The 20,974-nt window shown below is 48.9% G+C and overlaps 1 protein-coding gene across 1 annotated transcript; it reads right to left on the reverse strand.

The window, feature by feature from the left end:
• Window positions 1-7,638: 7,638 nt before the first annotated feature.
• On the reverse strand, window positions 7,639-14,352 carry C7H1orf232 (chromosome 7 C1orf232 homolog). Its single transcript, XM_053266889.1, has 4 exons — window positions 14,223-14,352; window positions 12,624-12,710; window positions 10,336-10,433; window positions 7,639-7,939 (listed from the first exon to the last, which is right to left on the reverse strand). Exons 1-4 carry the CDS (start codon window positions 14,307-14,309, stop codon window positions 7,639-7,641), a joined length of 573 nt encoding a protein of 190 aa, XP_053122864.1. The 5' UTR covers window positions 14,310-14,352.
• Between the last annotated feature and the right edge of the window lie 6,622 nt (window positions 14,353-20,974).

Below are 20,974 nucleotides of genomic sequence, written 5' to 3' on the forward strand. Positions count from 1 at the left end.
ATTCTCTTTCTACTTAGCAGGGGAAAGACACCTGCCCCATATCCCTCCAGTGGCTGTTGCTTCTGTCTCTACCCGCCGCCAAATTCAGGAGAACACGCATGCCAGTTAAGAGAATTAAATATATAGAGGAGCACACAATCACAAAATTAATCTATGGAATTCTCTGCCATGGGATGTGCTGATGTCCACTGATGGGTGGATTTAGAAGAGGCCTAGATGAATACATGGAGGACAGATCTATCACTGGCTACTAGTCTGGTGGCTGTGGGCCACCTCCAGCCTCAGAGGCAAGATGCCACTCAATACCAGTTGCAGGGGAGCAACAGGAGGAGAGAGGGCATGCACACACCTCTTGCCTATGGACTTCTCACAGGCATCTGGTGAGCTACTTTGGGAAACAGGATGCTGGACTAGATGGCTTGGGCCTGATCCAGCAGGGCTGTTCTTACAGTTCGTGGAATGAATGAATAGCTTTACTACAATCATAGATCAGACATAAAAACAACCAATTATACAACATTCAGATAAGAGATCTATCATACAGTACACCGACAAAGAAAATGTTTTATGGCGAGATCTAAAGGGTAAAATTAATTGGTGGTGGATCTTAACAGTGGCCACACAGAATTTAGCCATGTTGTGTTTGGTAGAAGATTTCTCGTCTGCAAGAAGAAGTGTGACATAAAATTAATCAGTTCGGCCGGGCTCTTATAATAACAAGGGAGCAATAAGGCTATGTCGACTGTCATTATAAAAAAAGGAACAATATAGCAACACATAAGAACATAAGAATAGCCCTGCTGGATCAGGCCCAAGGCCCATCAGCCCACACGTGTTGGACAGATTCAACCTCACCCCAGCTGCTGATGGTAAGGCATCATACCTTGCTGGAGCACTCTCTGGTGGTTAGGTCAGGGGCGTAGCTAAGGGAGAGGGGGCCAGTGTTGGCCCTTCTCTGCCAGCCCCTCAGAGTGAAGGAGATAATGAAGAAAATAGGGAGGGGTGGAGCTGGGGGGTCCTCGGGAGCCTGGGGGGCCCAGGTTCTTTGAACCACTTTGCTCAATCATAGCTACACCCCTGGGTTAGGTAGAGAAAATGATAATAAATAACTGGCTGGTTCCTGGCTGAGATCGCCAGGGTGCCCTCTTGTGGTCTGCGGAATGACACCTAGGTCATTTTGATGCTCCGTGTCCAAGATGCTCTGTTTGAGGATCTCTTTGGCTGGATTATATCCTAATAATGACAGATATTCTAAAGAGAGGCCAAGTGGTGAGAGTTTGACCAGCAGTGCTTGCGTCCAGGAAGACTGAAACCTATTGGCCAACACAAAGGGAATCAGCCCCAGCGGGGAAGAATTGATCTTAAGCCAGTAGTTGAAAACTGAAATCCATGCTTTGGATTCCACCCTCTGAAAGCCCGTTTCTAACCTTTGTGCAGCATTAGTAATACATCTAGGTGCCCTGAGTACAGCTCTTATAAACGTAGATCAGACAATCTCCAGTGATCTGTAGTTGGGATAGGGGCCCAGTATATTCTCAAAATGAAAGTGCTCACAGCTCCCGAACTGGGATGGAATACGTTTCCTACCCTATGAGAACAGCCTTCTGTCTCTTCCCTTTCCATTGGTGCACCATGGGGAGAGGAAGGCTGAGGTTGTTGGAAATTCTCTGTGGTGAGAGAATCCTTTTCTCATTATAGCAGAGTGCACAGAGGCACAACACAGTGGTAGTTTAGTTAGGCATGTGTGTTTGCTGAGAGTAAAGTAACTTGGAGCCAATTCATAGTTTCAAATCAATATAAAAGGCATTTATTAAGGAACTCCATTCTAGATAGGAAAGTGAGGAGTTAGGATCTCTAATCTATCTATCTAGCTGGATGCAGATGGATTCTGCATCCTCTCTGCACATATGGTGCAGGGAGAGAAGCTTGCCATGTTGCAAGGTAGGCGGCCAGGTAGGAAGGAGAGAGAAAGGAAGGAAGTTTGAATCCCCTAAGATTAGCAATCTACATTTCAAAGGGATAGCATCAGAGCAGTGGAGAAGTGATGACCAATGTCTTGACCCTCTAGCCCTCTGACTTACTAGTCTGTCCTCCACTGTCTGAGGCAAAGAGACAGCGCAAAGTCCTTTAACTTCCAACAGAGGTCTGGCTCTTCCGGCGTGTGGGACCCTCGGCCTTGTGCCTGGCTGCATTTTGCAACCCAACTCCTGGGCTCAGTGTACAGGGCAGAAGGCCATGCTTGCACCCAGCAGCACATATACTGCCATCGTGTTTCCTTCCTCTGCTGGGACACCCTCTCCGCTTTCTTCTCCTCCCTGTCCTGATGGAACACACCTCTCCTTCCTCCCCGCAGCAAGGGCTGGCTTGAGCTAAGAACGACCCTGCCTGGCTTGGTGTCATCAGTGGTGGAGTGCTGTGGGGTGGGCAGGAACGCAGTCCCGGTACTTCCCCGCCCCCTCCTTTCCAGGGTCTCAGCAGGGATGCAAAGCCCTTTGCTTTCCAAATGACAATAATCTGCTGCTCTTGCTATTCCAACCACCTGAGCCGCTGTCCTGATTGCCCTGATGAGCTGCAGTTGTGAGGGCCGGCTTCATCAGCCGAGCTCCAGCGTCCCTGCTGCGGTGTTTGGCATAAAAGGACAAATGCAAGCCAGAGGTGCAGACTCACTACCAAAGCCTTTGAGGTCTGAGAGGAAGTTATGCTCAAAACCCTCCTGTTTTAGTTTTAGGGTTTTTTGGTTGTGTTTCTTGTTCTAGTGGTTTGTGCCAGGCTGCCAAAGATACGTCTAGGCTCTCTCGTTAAGGATGGAGCAGGGGACGTGTTGGATGAGCTTGGAGCAGCTATTTCAGTGGTGGTGGGGAAGAGAGGATTGGGCGTTGGCAGGTCAGCATGCCGTTACTCGGGAAGGCAGTCTCGTAATTTAATTACTGTTTTCCCTTCCAGCTGTCCTGTCAGCTCTCAGGCCTCGGGGAGTAGTTCCCACTGAACCTAAACATGCTCCTTTGTAATGCCAAGTGTCAGTTCAAAATAAGAGTCACCCAGTGAGTGTCATGGCTGCATGGGGATTTGAACTCAGGTCTCCCCGGTCTTGGTCCAACACTCTAACCACTATACCACACTGGCTGGACTACAAACCCATCATCCCCCACCACAATAACTTTGGGTCATTGTAGCAGGGGGTGATGGGGATTGTAGTCCAACAACAGCTGGGAACCCACACTTGAAAACCCCTGCCCTAAGGGTCTGATTGTGTTTAAAAGTGGGGATGGGGATATCAAGCTATGATTTGTGATTACAGTTCTTGAAAGCGTGTGGAAGGAAGCCAGATGGGTTGATTAGTATGGCTTCCTGTGGCCAGTGGCAAGGTTTCTGAGTCCTGCCTAGCTCATTGCCTTTCCCATGACTAGCAAGGCAGAATACATTATGCAATATTTTTAGCAATTGCAGGATTATATATGCTTGGCTAATCTGTTTCAGTCATTGAGTTTTCTGTGCATTGTGGGACATAGAACTGGGGTACCCTTTTTGTCAACTTTTAGCACAGCTGGAGTCTTAGCCCCAAGACTGGTTTTCTGGCTCTAACATGCTGTGTTATGATGATCAAGGTTTCAGTCCTATGCATGCTTACCTGGGAGTAAGCCCCATTAAGTGTAGCAGGACTGACTTCTGAGCGACATGCTGTAAATAGACTTGCTAGGAGCTTAGGTTCTTCCACCCAGGGGTTCTCAAAATTGGTTCCCCAGATGTTGTTGGTCTACAATGTCTAGCATCCTCAGCCACAATGGCCAAAGGCCTGTAAAAAAAAGGCCATCTGGGGAAGCAACTTTGAGAGCTCCTACTCTAACAGGATTGCCAGTGTGGTGTATTAGTTAGAGTTTTGGACTCCTTTGAATAGGGGATGCGAGTTCGAATCCCCATTCAGCCATGAAACTCACTGGCTCTCTGGGCCAGTCACTTATCTCTCAGCCTAACCTGCCTCATAGGGTTGTTGTGGGGATAAACATAACCATGTATAACTGCTCTGGGCTCCTTGGAGGAAGAGTGGGGTATATAAGTAGGTAACATAAAAACAGAATAGGCAAATATGAGTCTGAGGCTATTCTGGCTGTAAAAATAAGTATTTAATGTTCAACATGCCTCTTAGCCACAACCTTAGTAGAAACCAAGCACAGAGCAGAAATCTCTTCTCAACTCATGAAGAAGAAGATTCTGGGTGGAATGGATCAGTTGGAATCACCAGGAAGAAGAGCTTAAAAAATGCACTACAACTGTAGGGGGTCAACGTGGTCATTCGAGGTAGGTACTCCCACCTCTGCTGTCCTCTCCACATCAGCTGGACCCTAGAAAGGACTGCCGAAGGACCCCTTCTCCGGAATGAAGATCTGCATACGATGAAGTATCCTCAGTGATAGTCTCAGTGGTGCAAAGGGTGTACGCTCTCTCTCTCTTAACTTTTCTATTGCCTTTCTTGCAAGAAACGTAGAACTAAAGTGTGGCCCACGGATGAATGAACCAAGGTTTCTTGATGTCAGTGGTAGTTCTCACTCAGAACTAGCTAGGATCCTATCAAGCGCAGGCAAACTTTCCCGGTGCATGGTCTAAGGGTACATGATACAGCCACATTGCTGAAGCTAAGTAGGTCTTGGAGTAGAAAGTGCCTGAATGGGAGACCCATGTATGCCACTTCTGGGGATGGGGGCATAGCATCAGCTTTGCAAGCAGAAGGTCCCAGGTTCCATCCCTGCCAGCATCTTCTCCAGGTAGGGCTGGGAGAGACTCTTGCTTGAGACCTTGAAGAAGTCGCTGCCAGTCAGTGTAGACCAGGGATTCTCCGCGTTGGGTCCCCAGATGTTATTGGGCTTCAACTCCCATAATTCCCTGCCCCGATGGCCTTTGGTTGGGGATTATGGGAGTTGAAGTCTGGAGACCCAAGGTCGAGAAGCCCTGGGGTAGACAATACTGAGCTAAATGGACCCAAGCATAGCTGCCAACATGTCCCTATTTCCCCATTCACCTGAATGGGGGAATCGGGACATGTTGGCAGGTATGCCAGTGGTCTGACTCAGTATAAGGCAGCTTCCTATGTTCCTATGCTAACCCGTCATCATTCTAAATATCAACTGTCATAAGGCAAGGCAGGGGCATAGCAAGGTTGGAGTGGGCCCTGGGGACACACTGTGAAGATGGGCCCCTGCCCCCACCTCCTTCTTCAGAGAGGTGTAGGAGAACCAATAGCAAGCTGTCACCTCACCAGCTGCCGCTCAGCTGCCCATTAGGGCCTAGGGACTTTTCCCAGAGACACGTTCAATTTCAGCTATGCCTCTGGGACAGGGCTTCTCAAACTTGGGTCACCAAACAGGGTTCTCTCTATTTTTTTTTTTCCATCTGTGCGCAGAATGAATTTTGTTCTGGGCAGCAGTATCAAGGCAGTGTGCGCGCACATGAGCATTCAGAGTGGGGCCTTCCTGATTCGGCCTGAGCGGGATCTAAAATTAACTGAATGGATATCAAAAAACTTGTGAGCGCCCACATGTGCGCATGCCTTAGAGGGAACACTGTCCCCAAATGCTGTTGGACTCACCAAACCCAGCCATGATGGCCTTCAGAACTGTAATCCAAGAACATCTGGGGACCCAGGATCAAGAATCTCTGGCATAAGGTGCAGGAGTTAGGAACATAAGAAGCTGCCATATACTGACTCAGACCCTTGGTCTATCTAGCTCAGTATTGTCTACACCAGGGATTCTCAATGTTGGGTCCCCAGATGTTATTGGATTTCAGCTCCCATAATCCCCAGCCCCAGTGGTCTTTGGTGGGGGATTATGGGAGTTGAAGTCCAATAACATCTGGAGCCCCAACGTTGAGAATCCCTGGTCTACACAGTCTGGTAGTGGCTTCTCCAAGGCTGCAGGGAGGAGTCTCTCTCAGTCCTCTCTTGGAGATGCTGCCAGGGAGGGAACTTGGAACCTCAGATGCTCTTCTCAGAGTGGCTCCATCCCCTAAGGGAATATCTTACCATGCTCACGCATGGTGTCTCCCATTCATATGCAACCAGGGCAGACCCTGCTTAGCTAAGGGAACAGGTCATGCTTGCTACCACAAGACCTGTCCACTAGGCCCTATAAAAAACCTGGCTTCAAAGCTTGTTCCTTGCTGGGAGCTACTCTGTGTTGAAAGCGTGGCTTAAGTGCCTGCTTTCTCAGAGCCTCCAACCTCAGAGATAACAATGCCTCTCAATACCAGTTGCCCAGGAGCCATAGCAGTCCAAGTGTTCAAGAAGCAGGTGTGTGGTCCAAAGCAAGCAGAATTCATCCAGAACTGCAGCCAGGGTTAGAACAGAAGAACAGCCCCGCTGGACCAGGCCCGAGGAGGCCTCTCTAGTCCAGCATCTGGTTTCATAAGTGGCCCACCAGATGCCTCCAAGAAGCCCACAGGCAAGAGACTTGATGTGTGAGCACTGTAAGGGATTCCCCTTATGGGATGGAGCCGCTCTGGGAAGAGCAGAAGGTTTCAAGTTCCCCGCCCGGCAGCATCTCCACGATAGGGCTGAGAGAGATTCCTGCCTCCAACCTTGGAGAAGCTGCTGCCAGTCGGGATAGACAATACTGAGCTAGATGGACCAAGGGTCTGACTCAGGATATGGCAGCTTTGATAGCGCCCCCACAGGCACAGCGACCAATCTGCCAGGCTTGCCATGAAAACAGACAGCTGCTGCTGCAGGACCCCAGAGCCAACTGAGAGAGGGCATGCCCTCACCTCTTGCCTGTGGGCTCCCCAGAGGCATCTGGTAGGTTACTGTGGGAAACAGGATGCTGGACTAGATACGTGTGCGCTGCCCTAGAGTGTCATTAATGCAGGGTCCCCAATCTTGGGTCCCCAGATGTTGTTGGACTACAACTCCCATCATCCCAGCTGGGGACGATGGCACTTGTAGTCCAGCAACAGCATCTGGGGCCCCAAAGTTGGAGATTGCTGCATTAAAGCATGCAAGCATGGGAACTGTTAAGGAAATGAGCTCGCTTCTGTCCATAGAACATAGGAAGCTGCCATATACTGAGTCAGACCATAGGTCCATCTAGCTCAGTATTAATATCTACACAGACTGGCAGCGGCATCTCCAAGGTTGCAGGCAGGAATCTCTCTCAGCCCAATCTTGGAGATGCTGCCAGGAAGGGAACTTGGAACCTTCTGCTCTTCCCAGAGTGGCTCCATCCCCTGAGGGGAATCTCTTACAGTGCTCACACTTCTAGTCTCCCATTCATATGCAACCAGGGTGGACCCTCCTTAGCTAAGGGGACAAGTCATGCTTGCGACCACAAGACCAGCTCTCCTCTCCACACTGGGGTAACCGACCCTGGGTAAGGAAAGAGTTCCAAAGAGTCTATATCCATCTTTTGAGGACAGTCTTGCAACGAGCGAGAGGGAATGGATACTGTTTGAGTCACAACACACGCATTAAGGGGGCGGGAGGCGGGGGCTTCCGAATGGGATGGTTAACACCACCCAGATCTGGCAATGGATCCTTCCCACCAGGTCCAGCTGGACTGTCAAAAGTTACTGACAAGAGGTTGCCAGAGGATTCTGTGTCCCCTGTCAGGAAAAGATCGAATGCCAAAGTCTATCCTTCCTTTGTCAGGCCTAGTTGCTCTTGGGGAGGTTTTTGTTTTTGATCTCGGCCAGTTTGCTGGTCAGGAAACTCCACTTGAAAGCCATTCCTTCAGCATCCCGAAGGTCATTGTCCTGGCTGGCGTTGCTGGCATCCTCAACGGTCATCTCCCCTAACGCCTCACTGCCTTCGGCCATTGGCTCTCCGGGGTCGGGCTTTGTGGCCATATTTTCCAGAGTGGCTGTTTGCTGCCACTTGGTGGCAAAGACGTCCCAAAGGCCAGACGGTTTCTTCTCGGAGGAGGACTCCTCCGCTGCCTTTGCTGCGAGAGGACTGAAAGCAAGAGAAAGGTCACTGAGGAAGGCGCTGAAGGTGTGAGGGAGGGAGGGCAAGGAAGGGCTTTGCCGGCTAGAGAGCATAAGGGGCCACTGTGTGTCCGTACCTAGAGCCAGAACGCCTCCTGTGTTGGCGTGATGGCACGGGGCAAAGGGCGTGGTTAGTGTGGGGTAGTGCGCTCAGCGGCAGAGCCTGTCCCACCACGGTCACCAGCAACGTTGTAGCCCCCTGGCCAGACAAGATTGAGCTAGATGGACTCAATATGAGGCAGGGGCAGCCAGGTGCATAGCAAGGTTGGAGTGGGCCCAGAGACAAGCTTTTAAAATGCCCTCCCCCCATCACTGAAGCTCAGCTCATGAAGTAAAGAAATCTTATAAGAAGCTGAATAGTGGTAACAAAAAGCATGTGTGTGTGTGTGTGTGTGTGTGTGTGTGTGTGTGTGTATGTATCTATATCTATATACCTATGTGCCACAATAGAACATCATCCTAAACTATTTTTAGAAAGGTTTTGTAAATTGTGGACAACGCAAGTCATTTAATGGTACTAGAGAAAGACTTGCTGTTCTGGTCGCTCCAGGTCTTAACACTCACATCAACTTTGGAGGATGAATACAGCTGAAGGAAGCCCGGGCGGGTGCGTGGCTGGGGGAGTCAGTCATGTGACTTGCCTCTGGTGGGGGGGCCCAAGGAGGTGGGCCCCCAGACAACTGTCTTCCCTTGCCCTATTATAGTTATGCCCCTGGAGGCGGCTCAAGATCATAGGAACATAGGAAACTGCCTTCTACTGAGTCAGACCATTGGTCCATTTAGCTCAGTATTGTCTACACAGACTGGCAGAGGCTCTCCAAGGTTTCAGGCAAGAGTCTCTCTCAACCCTATCTTGGAGATGCTGCCAGGGAGGGGACTTGGAACCTTCTGCATGTAAGCATGCAGGTGCTCTTCCCAGAGCAGCCCCATCCGCTAAGGGGAATATCTTACAGCGCTCACACATGTAGTCTCCCATTGAAATGCAAACCAGGGTGGACCCTGCTTAGCAAAGGGGACTATTTGTACTTGCTACCCCAAGATCAGCTCTCCACGCCTGAGGCAGGGCACACTCTCCCTCCACTATTTTGCTTCTTTTTTAAAAGCAAGGGCAGAATAGCACCCTGCCACCTCACTGTCGCCCCAATAATCTACCGCCTGAGGTGACCACCTCACTTTGCCTCATGGAAGGGCAAAGTGAACCCTTCAGCTTCATAAAAGTGGATGCTGGGGGCATACCATTGTTTGTGGTGGGATGATAGTACTTCAAGATGAGTGCTGCTTGTCCGGGAGCCTGTCTGCTCAGTTAATAGATTTGCAAACCGTAAGCCTAGAATACAATATCTTGAGGAGGAAACAGCCTCCACAAAGGGCTGCTCTGAACATTCCTGCTGCTTAGGGAAGTCTAGGGTGCAAAAGCATCACAAAGCTGACCAAGAGAGGAACAAGGAAAGTGCTGCCTCAGCTGTTTCCCTCCCTCATTATCTCTAGCAACAGTGGCTTCCCACTATCAGCTGCAGGCAAGAACAGCTCTTCTGCCAGAGAAAATAAGAAAACAAAACAGCCAGGGTAAGGATTTCCTTGTTCCTCAAGATGTTGGCCAGACATCCAGACATTAGGCTGTACGGATGTACAGATGTCTGTACACTCGTGCTTGTGCTTGTGTGAATTACTGTACCTGTGTTTATTTTAAGAATGAACCTGAATACAGGCCCTTCAATTTTTTTAAAAAATTATATTTTATATCCCACTCTTCCTCCAAGGAGCCCAGAGCAGTGTACGACATACTTAGGTTTCTCCTCACAACAACCCTGTGAAGTAGGTTAGGCTGAGAGAGAAGTGACTGGCCCAGAGTCACCCAGCTAGTCTCCTGGCTGAAGGGGGATTTGAACTCGGGTCTCCCCCAGTCCTAGTCCAGCATTCTAACCACGACACCATGCTGGCTCACTCACAGGTATACTTCTGTACCTACGTACAGCATAACATGTGAATGACAGTACAAGCGTAGATATCTTTATCTGTGTACACTCGTACAAGTGGTGAGCATAACATGTGACTCGGGCGTGTGTGTGTGGGGTAAGTCAAGAGATGGATAAAAGCTTTGCAGCCAGGCATAGGCGCCTTGTAGTGGTTGTTGGAAGCAGCAGCCACTTCAGGTGTCTGGGGGCTTCCATGCACATGCTGCCTTGTTGCTGCCTGGCTAAGAGGAGAACATGAGCCGGTCTGTCATTGTTGAACGGTAAGATGATCTGCCCCTTTCACACAACTTGTCATGGTAGCTGTTGTTTTCACTTGATAAACAAGGTCAAGTGAACTCGCTGGTCATCTGAGACCGCAAAGCGGGGAAGAGGGAAGGATTTCTCTTACTGGTCAGCACAAGCCTCGGAGGCCAGCAGCTGATGTTCATCTTCTCGGTTGAACAAAGACGAGACCGTCCTCCAGCCTTTCGCTCCTGCCCCCTGGACCTGCAAAGCAAGACGGGAGGAGACAGCGGGGAGAAAAAACAGGGGTTAGGCCAGGGCAGAAGTGCACCTAGATACTTTTGGAGCCTGGACCTAAAGGCCTTTGGGCACCCACCCCCTTGCTGGAGACCCCCACCACTGCAATTTAAGCATCATCCCCCTACACACACACACACACACACTGACACACAAAGGCTCTACACGCAATCCATGTGTAGAGCCTTACTGGGTTCTGCAGGGAGAGCAGGCTTAGCCCGCTCTCCCCGCAGACGACCCCCAGGCTAGCCCTGGGCAGCCAAACTGGCCGCCCACATGACTACCAGCTCCTCACGAAGCCGGCAGGGGCAGTGGGGATCGGTGGCCACCCAATGCGTGGGGCATCCCGGGGAGACCCCTGAGGTCAGGAGGCTTGTTGTAGCCTCCTGGTCGGAGGTCTACTTGTGTGTCGCTGTGGTGCAGATCAGTAAAACGCGCTTAGCAGAGTGCTTGCTCCGCTAATCTCATTTTTAGGGGAGGGGTTGTAGGCAGGCTAGCTGCCGTTGAACCACCAGGCTTGCCCGGGGGGGCCCAGTGGTTCTCACAATGGGGAGAAACCAGCGCGGTTTCTCTCCATCATGAGAATCGTCTCACACCGTATTTTTAACACGTGGGTTCTTGAGGACACAAACAGCAACTGAACTCACAAGAATATATGGATATAAAACAGGTAGATTTATTCCAATATGCATTAGCAGAAATATTTCAACACATAACTCAGCATATTCCCACCCCACATATTTCTTTCCCCACTCCCCTCTCTGTCTCTAAAGCACCCGGTACAGGTCACAATCACACTCGGCCGCCCAGCACAGTGTGGGCCAGCAGCAACCCACACCACCTAGGACAAACCAAAGAGGATTTGCCCCCCCCAGGGGGCATGGAGGCCCTGGACATCGGCTCCGAAGTCCAAGGATAAGAGCACCACTGGATCAGAGCTGCACACAACATTGGTCCTCCTGCAAATGCTGGACTACAACTTCTCTAATCCCTGACTGTTGGCCACTCTGGCTGGGGATGATGGGAGTTGTGATCCAAAACCAGCGGGAGGGCCAAAGTTGTACAGGTCTGGATTAGAAGAGCACACAGATCCTTCCAGGAGTCATGGGGTGGTGGTGACAACCCAGTCCTTTTACTTACAGAGATTTCAGGGGGAAATATTCAATACAATTGCTTAGTACAAAATAAACCCGCTCTCTCTTTCTACCGCATTCCCTCGTTCTACTCAATGAATGGGACGGAGCACTTGGTTGACTGACAAGTCACATGGCACTTATTAAGGCCATTGTGGCAGGGGAAGATGGGAGCCATAGTCCAACATCTTGGAACCCGTGTTTGAGAACCCCTGAATTTTACTGAAAGGTGGTATACAACCATTTTAAAATAAACAAACCTTTAGAAAGTACTTGGGTGGGTGGAGGGGGGTTTCACTTGTCAACCCCCACAATCAAAGTTCTATGATGATATCACAGGTTTCTTGCCTAGCCATTATAAATAAACCCTTTTTTGGAAAAAACAAAAACTACTTAATTGTTCATATTCATTTATTTTCATGTCCACCCCACCTTTCTTCCAAGGGACTCGGGGCAGTGTACATCCCTCCCCCCCCCATTTTATCTGCACAACAACCCTGCAAGGTAGGTTAATCTGAAAGAGAGTGATTGGCCCAAGGTCACTTCAGGCTTGAGTGGGGATTTGGTCTTCCAAGTCCTTGTATGACACTCTAACCGAGGGTTGCACAACTTCTGGCCAGCTGTTTTTGGACTCTAACTCCCATCATCCCCAGCCACAGTGGCCAATAGTCGGGGTGATGGGATTTGTAGTCCAACATCTGCAGAAGGACCAGAGTTTTGCAGCCCCCCCTGCACTCACCACTGCCTCTTATAGATTTCGTTTTGTTTTGCTTTTTTCTTTCATCCTCCCCAGTACTCAAGCTCAGAGCTTCTACAAGAAGCTGTGGGTCACAACCTTTTGTTTTCAGAAAGTTATTTCTCACCACAGCAAATCTAGCAAATCCACACCATGGCAAATTCCACAGTGCAGGAGCATGGATGTCGCTGCAGACCGTTTTCGGAGTCGCACACCAGCTTCTGAAATCGCTCCTGCAGCTCAAAAAGGCCCCTTGAGTTCTGGTTGGGAATAGCTGCTGGTCCTTACCCGACGGGCAAGCTGAGAAACGGGATTTGCTCCTTCCTCTGCCAGCAGCGTGGAGTCTGTGGTTTCCATTGACTCCGGGATATCTCTCTGAAACAAGAAATTGACTTCAGGAGTGTTGGGGAGTCATGTGGAAATGGGGGCGGGGGTTATTTATTTATTTATTTTATTACATTTTATACCCCGCTTTCCCTCCAAGGAGCCCAGAGCGGTGTACGACATACTGTATTATGGTCGTAGACCAATATACAAGAAATACAAACAATGCATCGTGTAAACAAAATTTTAAAAGGAGAGAAAAATATATAAACAACTTACGAAATACATTGCTAAAGATCAGATCGAGTTTTGCAGATTATAAAACAAAACCTGGCCACTATATTAATATTTTTTTCCATCTGGGTTAAGTAATAAAAACTTCAAATAAAAGTCATCAGAGTGTCCTAAAAACTTAGACAATAAGGGGGACATACTTAAGTTTCTCGTCACAACAACCCTGTGAAGTAAGTTAGGCGGAGAGCAAAGTGACTGGTCTAGAGTCACCCAGCAAGTCTCATGGCTGAATGAGGATTTGAACTCAGGTCTCCCCGGTCCTAGTCCAGCACTCTAACCACTACACCACACTGGCTCCCTGGATTACAGGGCTGCTGCTACTGCTTGTCATGAACCTGCCCCCTTCTTTGGACTCTCTCCACAATTTCATTGTTTTATACATTTCTACCACATCCTTGAAAAGCCACCTAATGGCACAGAGGGGAAATGACTTGATTATCAAGCCAGAGGTTGCCGGTTTGAATCCCTGCTGGTATGTTTCCCAGACACCCATACTGGGCAGCAGAAATATAGGAAGATGCTGAAAGGCATCTTCTCATACTGCGCGGGAGGAAACAAGGGTAAACCCCTTCTGTATTCTACCAAAAGAAAACCACAGGGCTCTGTGGTCGCCAGGAGTCAAAACCGACTCAACAGCACACTTTACCTTCATCACGTCCCTGATTCGTCGTTTTTCTAATAAAGCCGCCACCCTTTGCCAATTTATCTATTAGGCCAATTAATTAAACACATTTTGATCTGCTAAGAAGATGTCCCCAATTAACTGTCAACAGACTTCTAAATAACATGTAATTATTTTTAATGTACTGTAAGCACTTTAAAACTGCAGATGGCAAGCAGCACTTTGGCAGAGGTATTCCACGTTTTCTTGCGTGCAAACGGGAAGGCTTCTGTCTTTTTCTTTAGACTTATTTTGTTCCTTGACATGCAGATTTGAATTCAGATTTAAATCCGTCCATCAATCAATTAATCAAGTAAAACAGAGAAACAATGAATCAACTTCTTTAACTTGGCAACTGCCCAAATTCCTAGGATGGGAACTACTCAAACTTGGGTCCCTGCATGTTGTTGGACTATAACTCCCATCACCTCCAGCCTTTGGCCATTGTGGTTGGGGATGATGGGAGTTGTAGTCCACAGTCTCTGAGGTTGGAAGTCCCTTTTTAGACTACAAGGCCTCTTCTCCATAAAAGAAGAGAGAAATCCATGCCTTGCTCCATGCTACACTTAATGTCCAAGGGAGGACAAGGGGTCTGAGAAGGCCTCTACCTCATCTTGGAGCTCCTCCTCCTGTAATTCTCCACCAAGGGTCTGCAGCACTTTGGCCTTGTAGACTTTCCAGAATCCCTGAGTCATCCTGGCAACAGGCTGCTGGTCAACTCCCTCGGTCTCCGTGCTCACTCAAGTTCTTTTCCAAGAAGCAAGGCAGCCAGGATCAGCCACCTCCTGGGATCCCAAAGCCTTAAGCCTGAAAATCAGCCTCTTCCCTTCTCTGCCTAATGGGTGTGGGTTAGGTCCTGGTTGCCATCCTGCCTGTTGTACGCCCAGCTGCTTCCAGGACTCTGCGGGGAACCAGAGGCTCAGACAGATGCTTGAACGTCCTGCAAATCCACACCTGTCGCTAGCTGCTGCCCTCTGGGATCTGGTGTCTTCATTAAAATTTCAGAAGCTTCCAACGTACATCTCAGAGAACAAAGAGGAATTGGATCCATGTGCCTGACCCAGAATACCCACAGACCCTTTCAGCCAAGGCCCCTGGAACTGACAGAAGCACGTGAGCCAGGAATCCAAGGCTCTGTTTCCCTTTTGCCTTGATGCAAGTGCAACCCTTCTCCAGATTCATTCCCTCAAGATGCTATCCGTTGCCTTCTCCTTCAAGTTGGGAAAGCTACGTAAGAATCCTTGCTGGCTTGTGGTCTGTTAACATGCCCTTCTGTCTTCCTTTTGCAGAGCCCGCTCCTCTACAGAAGACATGTCCCCACACAGGGCCTGAGCCTTCCCACAGGCCCGTCACCCCCACACAAGTCTCTTCTCCCACTCTGGAGTCCTGAGGAACGCCTCACGTCTGCATCCCTACGCTCTTGCATTACACGCCATTGTCGGCGCCCTGTAACCGATCTCTCGCAAGAATGGGATGTGGAACGCCGGTATCTCAGCAACAGGCTCAAAATAGTGCGTGGCAGCTAAATTATTTCTTAGGGCTGGTGGCCTCACAGACCTGCATCTTCTTCCTTGTGGATTGAGTTTCTGTCTGAGACAGAAAGCTTGCTTCCTTTTCTTTCTTTCTTTTTGAGCGGCCTTCTCTCTCGTTTCAAGCGAGAGAGATGAATTCTTTGTACGCTGCGAAGGATGTGGCTCCCTTGCCGGACGCACCCCAAATCATGCTCTGAATGTGAAGGGGGTCTCCATCCATCAGCCACTTTGCTTCCCCATCGCCCCTCTCCGCTGGGCTAATGACAAATGCCTGTCTGCTGCCTTCAAATGTCAGCATGTATTATTGATTTCCTAGTCTAGGGCAGTAACGTGATCGCGAGCAGCCCACTGACAGGCGGCTGTTCCTTTGTCCCACACCAACAGCCATATTCAAAGTGCACAAATCCATATCTGCTGTGCTTGATGTTGCCAATATTGCTGCCACATGCATCTCTCCCAGAGGTTAGTTGTGCTGTGTAGTGACCCTACCAAAAGGGCATTTGCCCTTCAAGGAGCCCTCAAAACTGTTGTTGCTATGTCTAGTGCTAGTTCTTGTGCATGCATTACACCTGTCCTGAGGCGGCTTCGTCAGTTGCCAGTTTGCTTCTGGGTCAGATTCAAAATGCTGGTTTTGACCTTCAAAGTCCGACACAGCTTGAGGTCACAGCAGGGGCATAGGGACAGGTTGCTGCGCTTAGACAGGGCACTGGGTGACCTTCATTCCACCTCTAGCACATGTTGAGGTCATCATGAGTAGATGCTCAGAGAGCCCACAGCCTTCCAACAGGTTTGTGTGGGGAAAGGCAGGCCTATCGTACACACAAGGCAGAATCCAGTCTACGCTAGTGACATCTATCTCCCCCTGAAATTTGTGGGGCTTCAGTTAGTCTCCAGACACACAGTTGCCTTCGGCACCGTTTTGTAAAAAGGTGGTCCAGACAATGAAGTCATTCTCATGACCAGCCCTATCTGGGTGGGGCAGTGCCTGGGCTGGTCATGATAACTGCCAGGCAGTGTTCCCTCTAAGACGTGTGCATGTTCGTGTGCTCACAATTTTTTTAAAAAATGTCCGCTTAGTTAATTTTAGATCCCACTCAGGCTGAATCAGGAAAGTCCCACTCCTATTAGCGTTAATGTATAAAAATGTTTCAAACAAATGTTGGAAATGTGGACAATGTGAAGGAACTTTTTTCCATATGTGGTGGTCATGCAGGAAGGCAAAGGCCTTTTGGGATATGATATACAATGAAGAAAATCAACTCATAGCACAGAGACAGCACTGGTCGCTCCGGTAGATGGCCTTCTTCGGCACCTTGACGAGGGTAGTGTCCCTCTCTTGGTCCTTTTAGATCTCTCAGTGGCTTTTGACACTATCGATCATGCTATCCTTCTCGACCGCCTGCGTGGGTTGGGTATCGGGGGGGGGGGGGCACTGACCTACAGTGGTTCCGTTCTTACCTTGGTGGGCGTGTCCAGTCAGTATGTATTGAGGACAGGTGCTTTGACCCATGGCCACTCCTTTATGGAGTTCCCCAGGGTTCAGTTCTTGCCCCTGTCCTTTTAAACATCTATATGAAGCCACTGGGTCAGGTCGTCTCCCAGTCTGGGGTGAGATTTCATCAATACGCTGATGATACTCAGCTATATATTGCCATCCCAGACCATTTTGGGGACGCTGTTTCTGTGCTTACTCGATGCCTGGAAGCTATTAAGGTCTGGATGAATCAAAACAAGCTCAGACTGAATCCCACTAAGACTGAATTACTTTTATTCAGCCCTTGTAACGGCCAACAGCTGGGTGTGAACCTTGTTTTAGATGGGGGGCGCTGCCCTCAAAAGAGCTTGTTGGTGATTTGGGGGTCCTTTTGGACTCACGCCTCCTGCTTGAGCAGCAGGTGGAAGCTGTGGCCGGAAGTGCTTTTGCCCAGCTTAATCTGGTTCGCCAATTACGCCCTTACCTTGATTGGCAGGCATTAATGACCCATGCCCTTGTTATCTCCCATTTAGATTATTGTAACGCTCTCTATCTAGGGTTACCTTTGAGGACGATTGGGAAGCTGCAGCGGGTCCAGAATGCAGCGGCTCGCCTACTCATGTGTGCCAGAAAATATGACAGGGTAACACCTCTCCTACAGTCATTGCACTGGTTGCCTATTCGCTTCTGAGCTCAATTTAAGGTCCTGGTTCTGACCTTCAAAGCCTTGCGGAGCCTGGGGCCTGGTGCCTGTCTACCTACAGACCCGCCTCTCCCATCCAGTTACATCCCGTCCCGTCAGATCAGCTCAGACGGCCCTTCTGTCGGTCCCTGATTTCTGAGATGTTCGGGGCACTAGGACCCGGGAAAGGGCCTTTTCGGTTGCTGCCCCGCTCCTTTGGGACTCTCTCCCGCTACAGATCCGGCTAGCCCCTTCCTTACTGATCTTCAAATTGCTATTGAAGACTTTTATTTTTTGCCAGGCGTTTGCCATGTAGTTTATTTTTCTGTTCTTTGGTAGGGTTGGAACCTAGATGCTCTTCCCAGAGCGGCTTCATCCCCTGAGGGGAATATCTTGCAGTGCTCACACATCAAGTCTCCCATTCAGATGCAACCAGGGCGGACCCTGCTTAGCTATGGGGACAAGTCATGCTTGCTACCACAAGACCAGCTCTCCTCTCCAAACTCTCCAGTTACATCCCGTCCGGTCAGATCATCTCAGATGGCCCTTTTGTCGGTCCTTGATTTCAGAGAGGTTTTGGGTGCTAGGACCAGTGAAAGGGCCTTTTCGGTTGCTGCCCCACTTCTTTGGAACTCTCTTCCCCTCCAGATTCATTTAGCCCCTTCCTTACTGATCTTCAGATCTCTACTGAAGACTTTTCTTTTTTGCGAGGCTTTTGCCCTGTAGTTTACCTATTTGTTTTTTGTTAGTTTAGTTTTTAATTTAGAATGTAATTTTTAATGTTGCCTTGTTTGCATGTTTTTGTGCACCACCCGGAGTCTTCGAAGTGGGCAGTATATTAAATGTTTTAAATAAATAAATAGGGATTCCCAGATGTTGCTGACTACAACTCCCATAATTCCCAAGGAAAAGCCACTGTAGGGATTCTGGGAGTTGTAGTCAACATCTAGGAATCCCTCTTAGAGGGAACAGTGGTGGGCGAGTGAGCAGTGCGACTGGCCAGTCATGTGGGGGAAGGTAGGTACAATCTTGCCTTCGTCCCTGTCCGCCCCAGCCCCAGCCCAAGTGGTCATGTGAATGGCCCCATTGTAAATCAACTATAAAACAAGGCTAACCAAAGGGAACAGGCTGAAAGGAACAGATCTTCAGTGTGCAGATATGCCATTTGAGTACTATGATTGTCAGACTGAACACTCAAGCAAATCACTAAAAACATCTGGGTTTTAACTTCACTTCAGAGAAGCCCAAAGAAAGCTTGAAGTCCTGACCCTAGCAAAATCAGTAGGGCCTTGTTGTGGAAGAGGTCAAGGAATTGTCTCAAGAGCAATTCTTACTTTGCTTCAGTCCCAAGGGGCTTTTGAGTAAATTCCATCAAATTGTGACATGCTGTTCACAATTCTCCATGGTCATATTGCCTTTCATGTCACAGACGTTCTGAAATCCTTTCTAGAGAAGTCATAAATCTACTACTCCATAGGCAATGATATATAGGGACAGTTGTAGGACAGGAAACAAAGAATACCGTATCCAATTCACACCGCAGGGAAAATTTAGGTCAGCAGAATCTAATGACCAAATTGAAACCTGGCTGGGACACTATCACCCTTTGCTTGCAAAAAGTGCTTCAAGATCTTTTGATGATGACCAGGCCTCCAGGTTTAGATTTCCTCCAAGAAGGATTAGCAGAACACCAGAAACAACAGTTAACATGGGTCAAAGAGTCATCCTTTGTGCCAACTAGACATTAATCAGTGTGAGCTGCAATGACATTCCACTTGCTTTCATCTCAAAAGCTTAAGCTGGAATTCTAAGGAAAGATAAAGAGCTGGGAAACAGCAGGGAGAACTGTAGTAACATGACCATTGAAGAGTCAGATATTAGAGCCTTCTGTAATGGGATGGAGTTAGACTCCAGCTTGGAGTCTCTCTTGTTTCATTCAGTTTCTAAGTTAGGGTGCCCAGAAATAAAGCATGTTGTAGGACTGCAATAAAAAGAGGTTATTTCTTCTGGAATCCAGGACACGCTTAACAAAAGTGGCACGGACAGTGGTATCTTCAAACAGCCCAGCTCTTTTGTTTGAATCTTCACCACATCTGCTGCTCTACAAATCTTAGTAGTTTTCCAGGATAGGATTTGCTTCATGCAACAGCCTTCTCCTCACTACATTCTCCTTAATGCCACTAATAATCTTGACTCTGATCTGTTAGTTCCCAAGGAGAGCTAGAGTGGAGAGGAGACCTAGTCTGGTGGTAGCAAGCATGACTTGTCCCCTTAGCTAAGCAGGGTCTGCCCTGGTTGCATTTGAATGGGAGACTAGAAGTATGAGCCCTGGAAGATATTCCCCTGAGGGGATAGAGCCGCTCTGGGAAGAGCAGAAGGTTCCAGGTTCCCTCCCTGGCATCTCCATGATGGGGCTGAGAGAGATTCCTGCCTACAACCTTGGAGAAGCCGCTGCCAGTCTGTGAAGACAATACTGAGCTAGATGAACCAATGGTCTGACTCAGTATATGGCAGCTTCCTATGTTCCTATTACACAAATCCTGCTAAGACTTTCTAGCTCCATAGGATATTGCACTATACTTTAATCAATTTTCTGCATGCATATCAATAACCTTTCAAAGGTCTTGTTCTTTTTGGGTATGCAGTACTTCTAAACGTCATTATTGCACGCATCATTTCCTATTCTGCAAGACAGAAATTGTTGTAAATCTCTAGTGCTTCCTTTCCCATCAAATGCAACATGATGGATGGTTTTGTTTTATCAGAAACATTCACAATCCAAAGTAGGGTAATGCTTTATTTAGGACCATCCAAAAGTAACTAAGCATCTAACAGCAAGCTTTTGAAGTCCTGCAGAACTCTTCAACAGGCAGGTGGTAAGCAAAAGGTGGGGGGAGCATATTGTAGGTGTTGGGGGTTGTTAATTTTACCCCCAGTAGGTAAACAGCACAGCACAAAAGAAGTCCGAAGACCATGCAAGAGGCCTGTGCTGGTTCATGCTGGTGCCAGTTCGAAATTCAAGGCCAGCGGGGGTCTCCCTTTAAGGGCGGGGGGGTTGCACTTACCCCTCCTGCCGCTTTCCCCCCCGCTGGTGCTCAGTTTAAAAAAAAAGTTTTCGGTGTGACAGCGTTCCTCCCTGCTGCCCCTGCCCCCGTTGTTGCCCAGAAATACAGGAAGTATGGGCTGTGCGTGTGCCCACCGGCGCGCGCACCCCCATGCATGTTGTGTGCCCACATCACGCACACATGCTCACGTGACGTTTGATGTGCATGGCAGGTGCACGCACGCGGCAGCAGGCACACACACAGCTCGTACTCCCTGTATTTCTGGGCAACAACAGGGGCAGGGGCGGCAGGGAGGAATGCTGCCACCCCCAAAACCTTTTTTAAAAACGGAGCACCAGTGGGGGGAAAGCGGCAGGAGGGGTAAGTGCAACCCGCCCGCCCTTAAAGGGAGACCCCCGCCGGTGTCGAACCATGCCTCCGCGGTTCCGTGCACATCACTATGGTTTAGTTGTTGCAGCTGTTTAGAGAAAACACATGGAGATTCTTATAGAACTAAATACTAAGTATTTATTGGTTAAGTACATTTGGACACCAACTCAACAGCACACTTTACCTTTACATTTGGATAGAAAAGTCCTAATCCTAATCTAAATGACTACATAATGAA

The sequence above is a fragment of the Hemicordylus capensis genome, chromosome 7 (genome assembly GCF_027244095.1).
Source record: "Hemicordylus capensis ecotype Gifberg chromosome 7, rHemCap1.1.pri, whole genome shotgun sequence".
NCBI lineage: Eukaryota > Metazoa > Chordata > Lepidosauria > Squamata > Cordylidae > Hemicordylus > Hemicordylus capensis.

Coding starts and splice junctions, on each gene's coding strand:
- C7H1orf232 (XM_053266889.1), bottom strand. CDS start 14,309: ATGACTCAGGGATTCTGGAAAGTCTACAAGGCCAAAGTGCTGCAGACC. Junction 10,434..12,623: donor TTTCTCAGCTTGCCCGTCGG/GTAAGGACCAGC, acceptor CTTGCTTTGCAG/GTCCAGGGGGCAGGAGCGAA. Junction 7,940..10,335: donor TCCGAGGCTTGTGCTGACCA/GTAAGAGAAATC, acceptor TCTTGCTTTCAG/TCCTCTCGCAGCAAAGGCAG.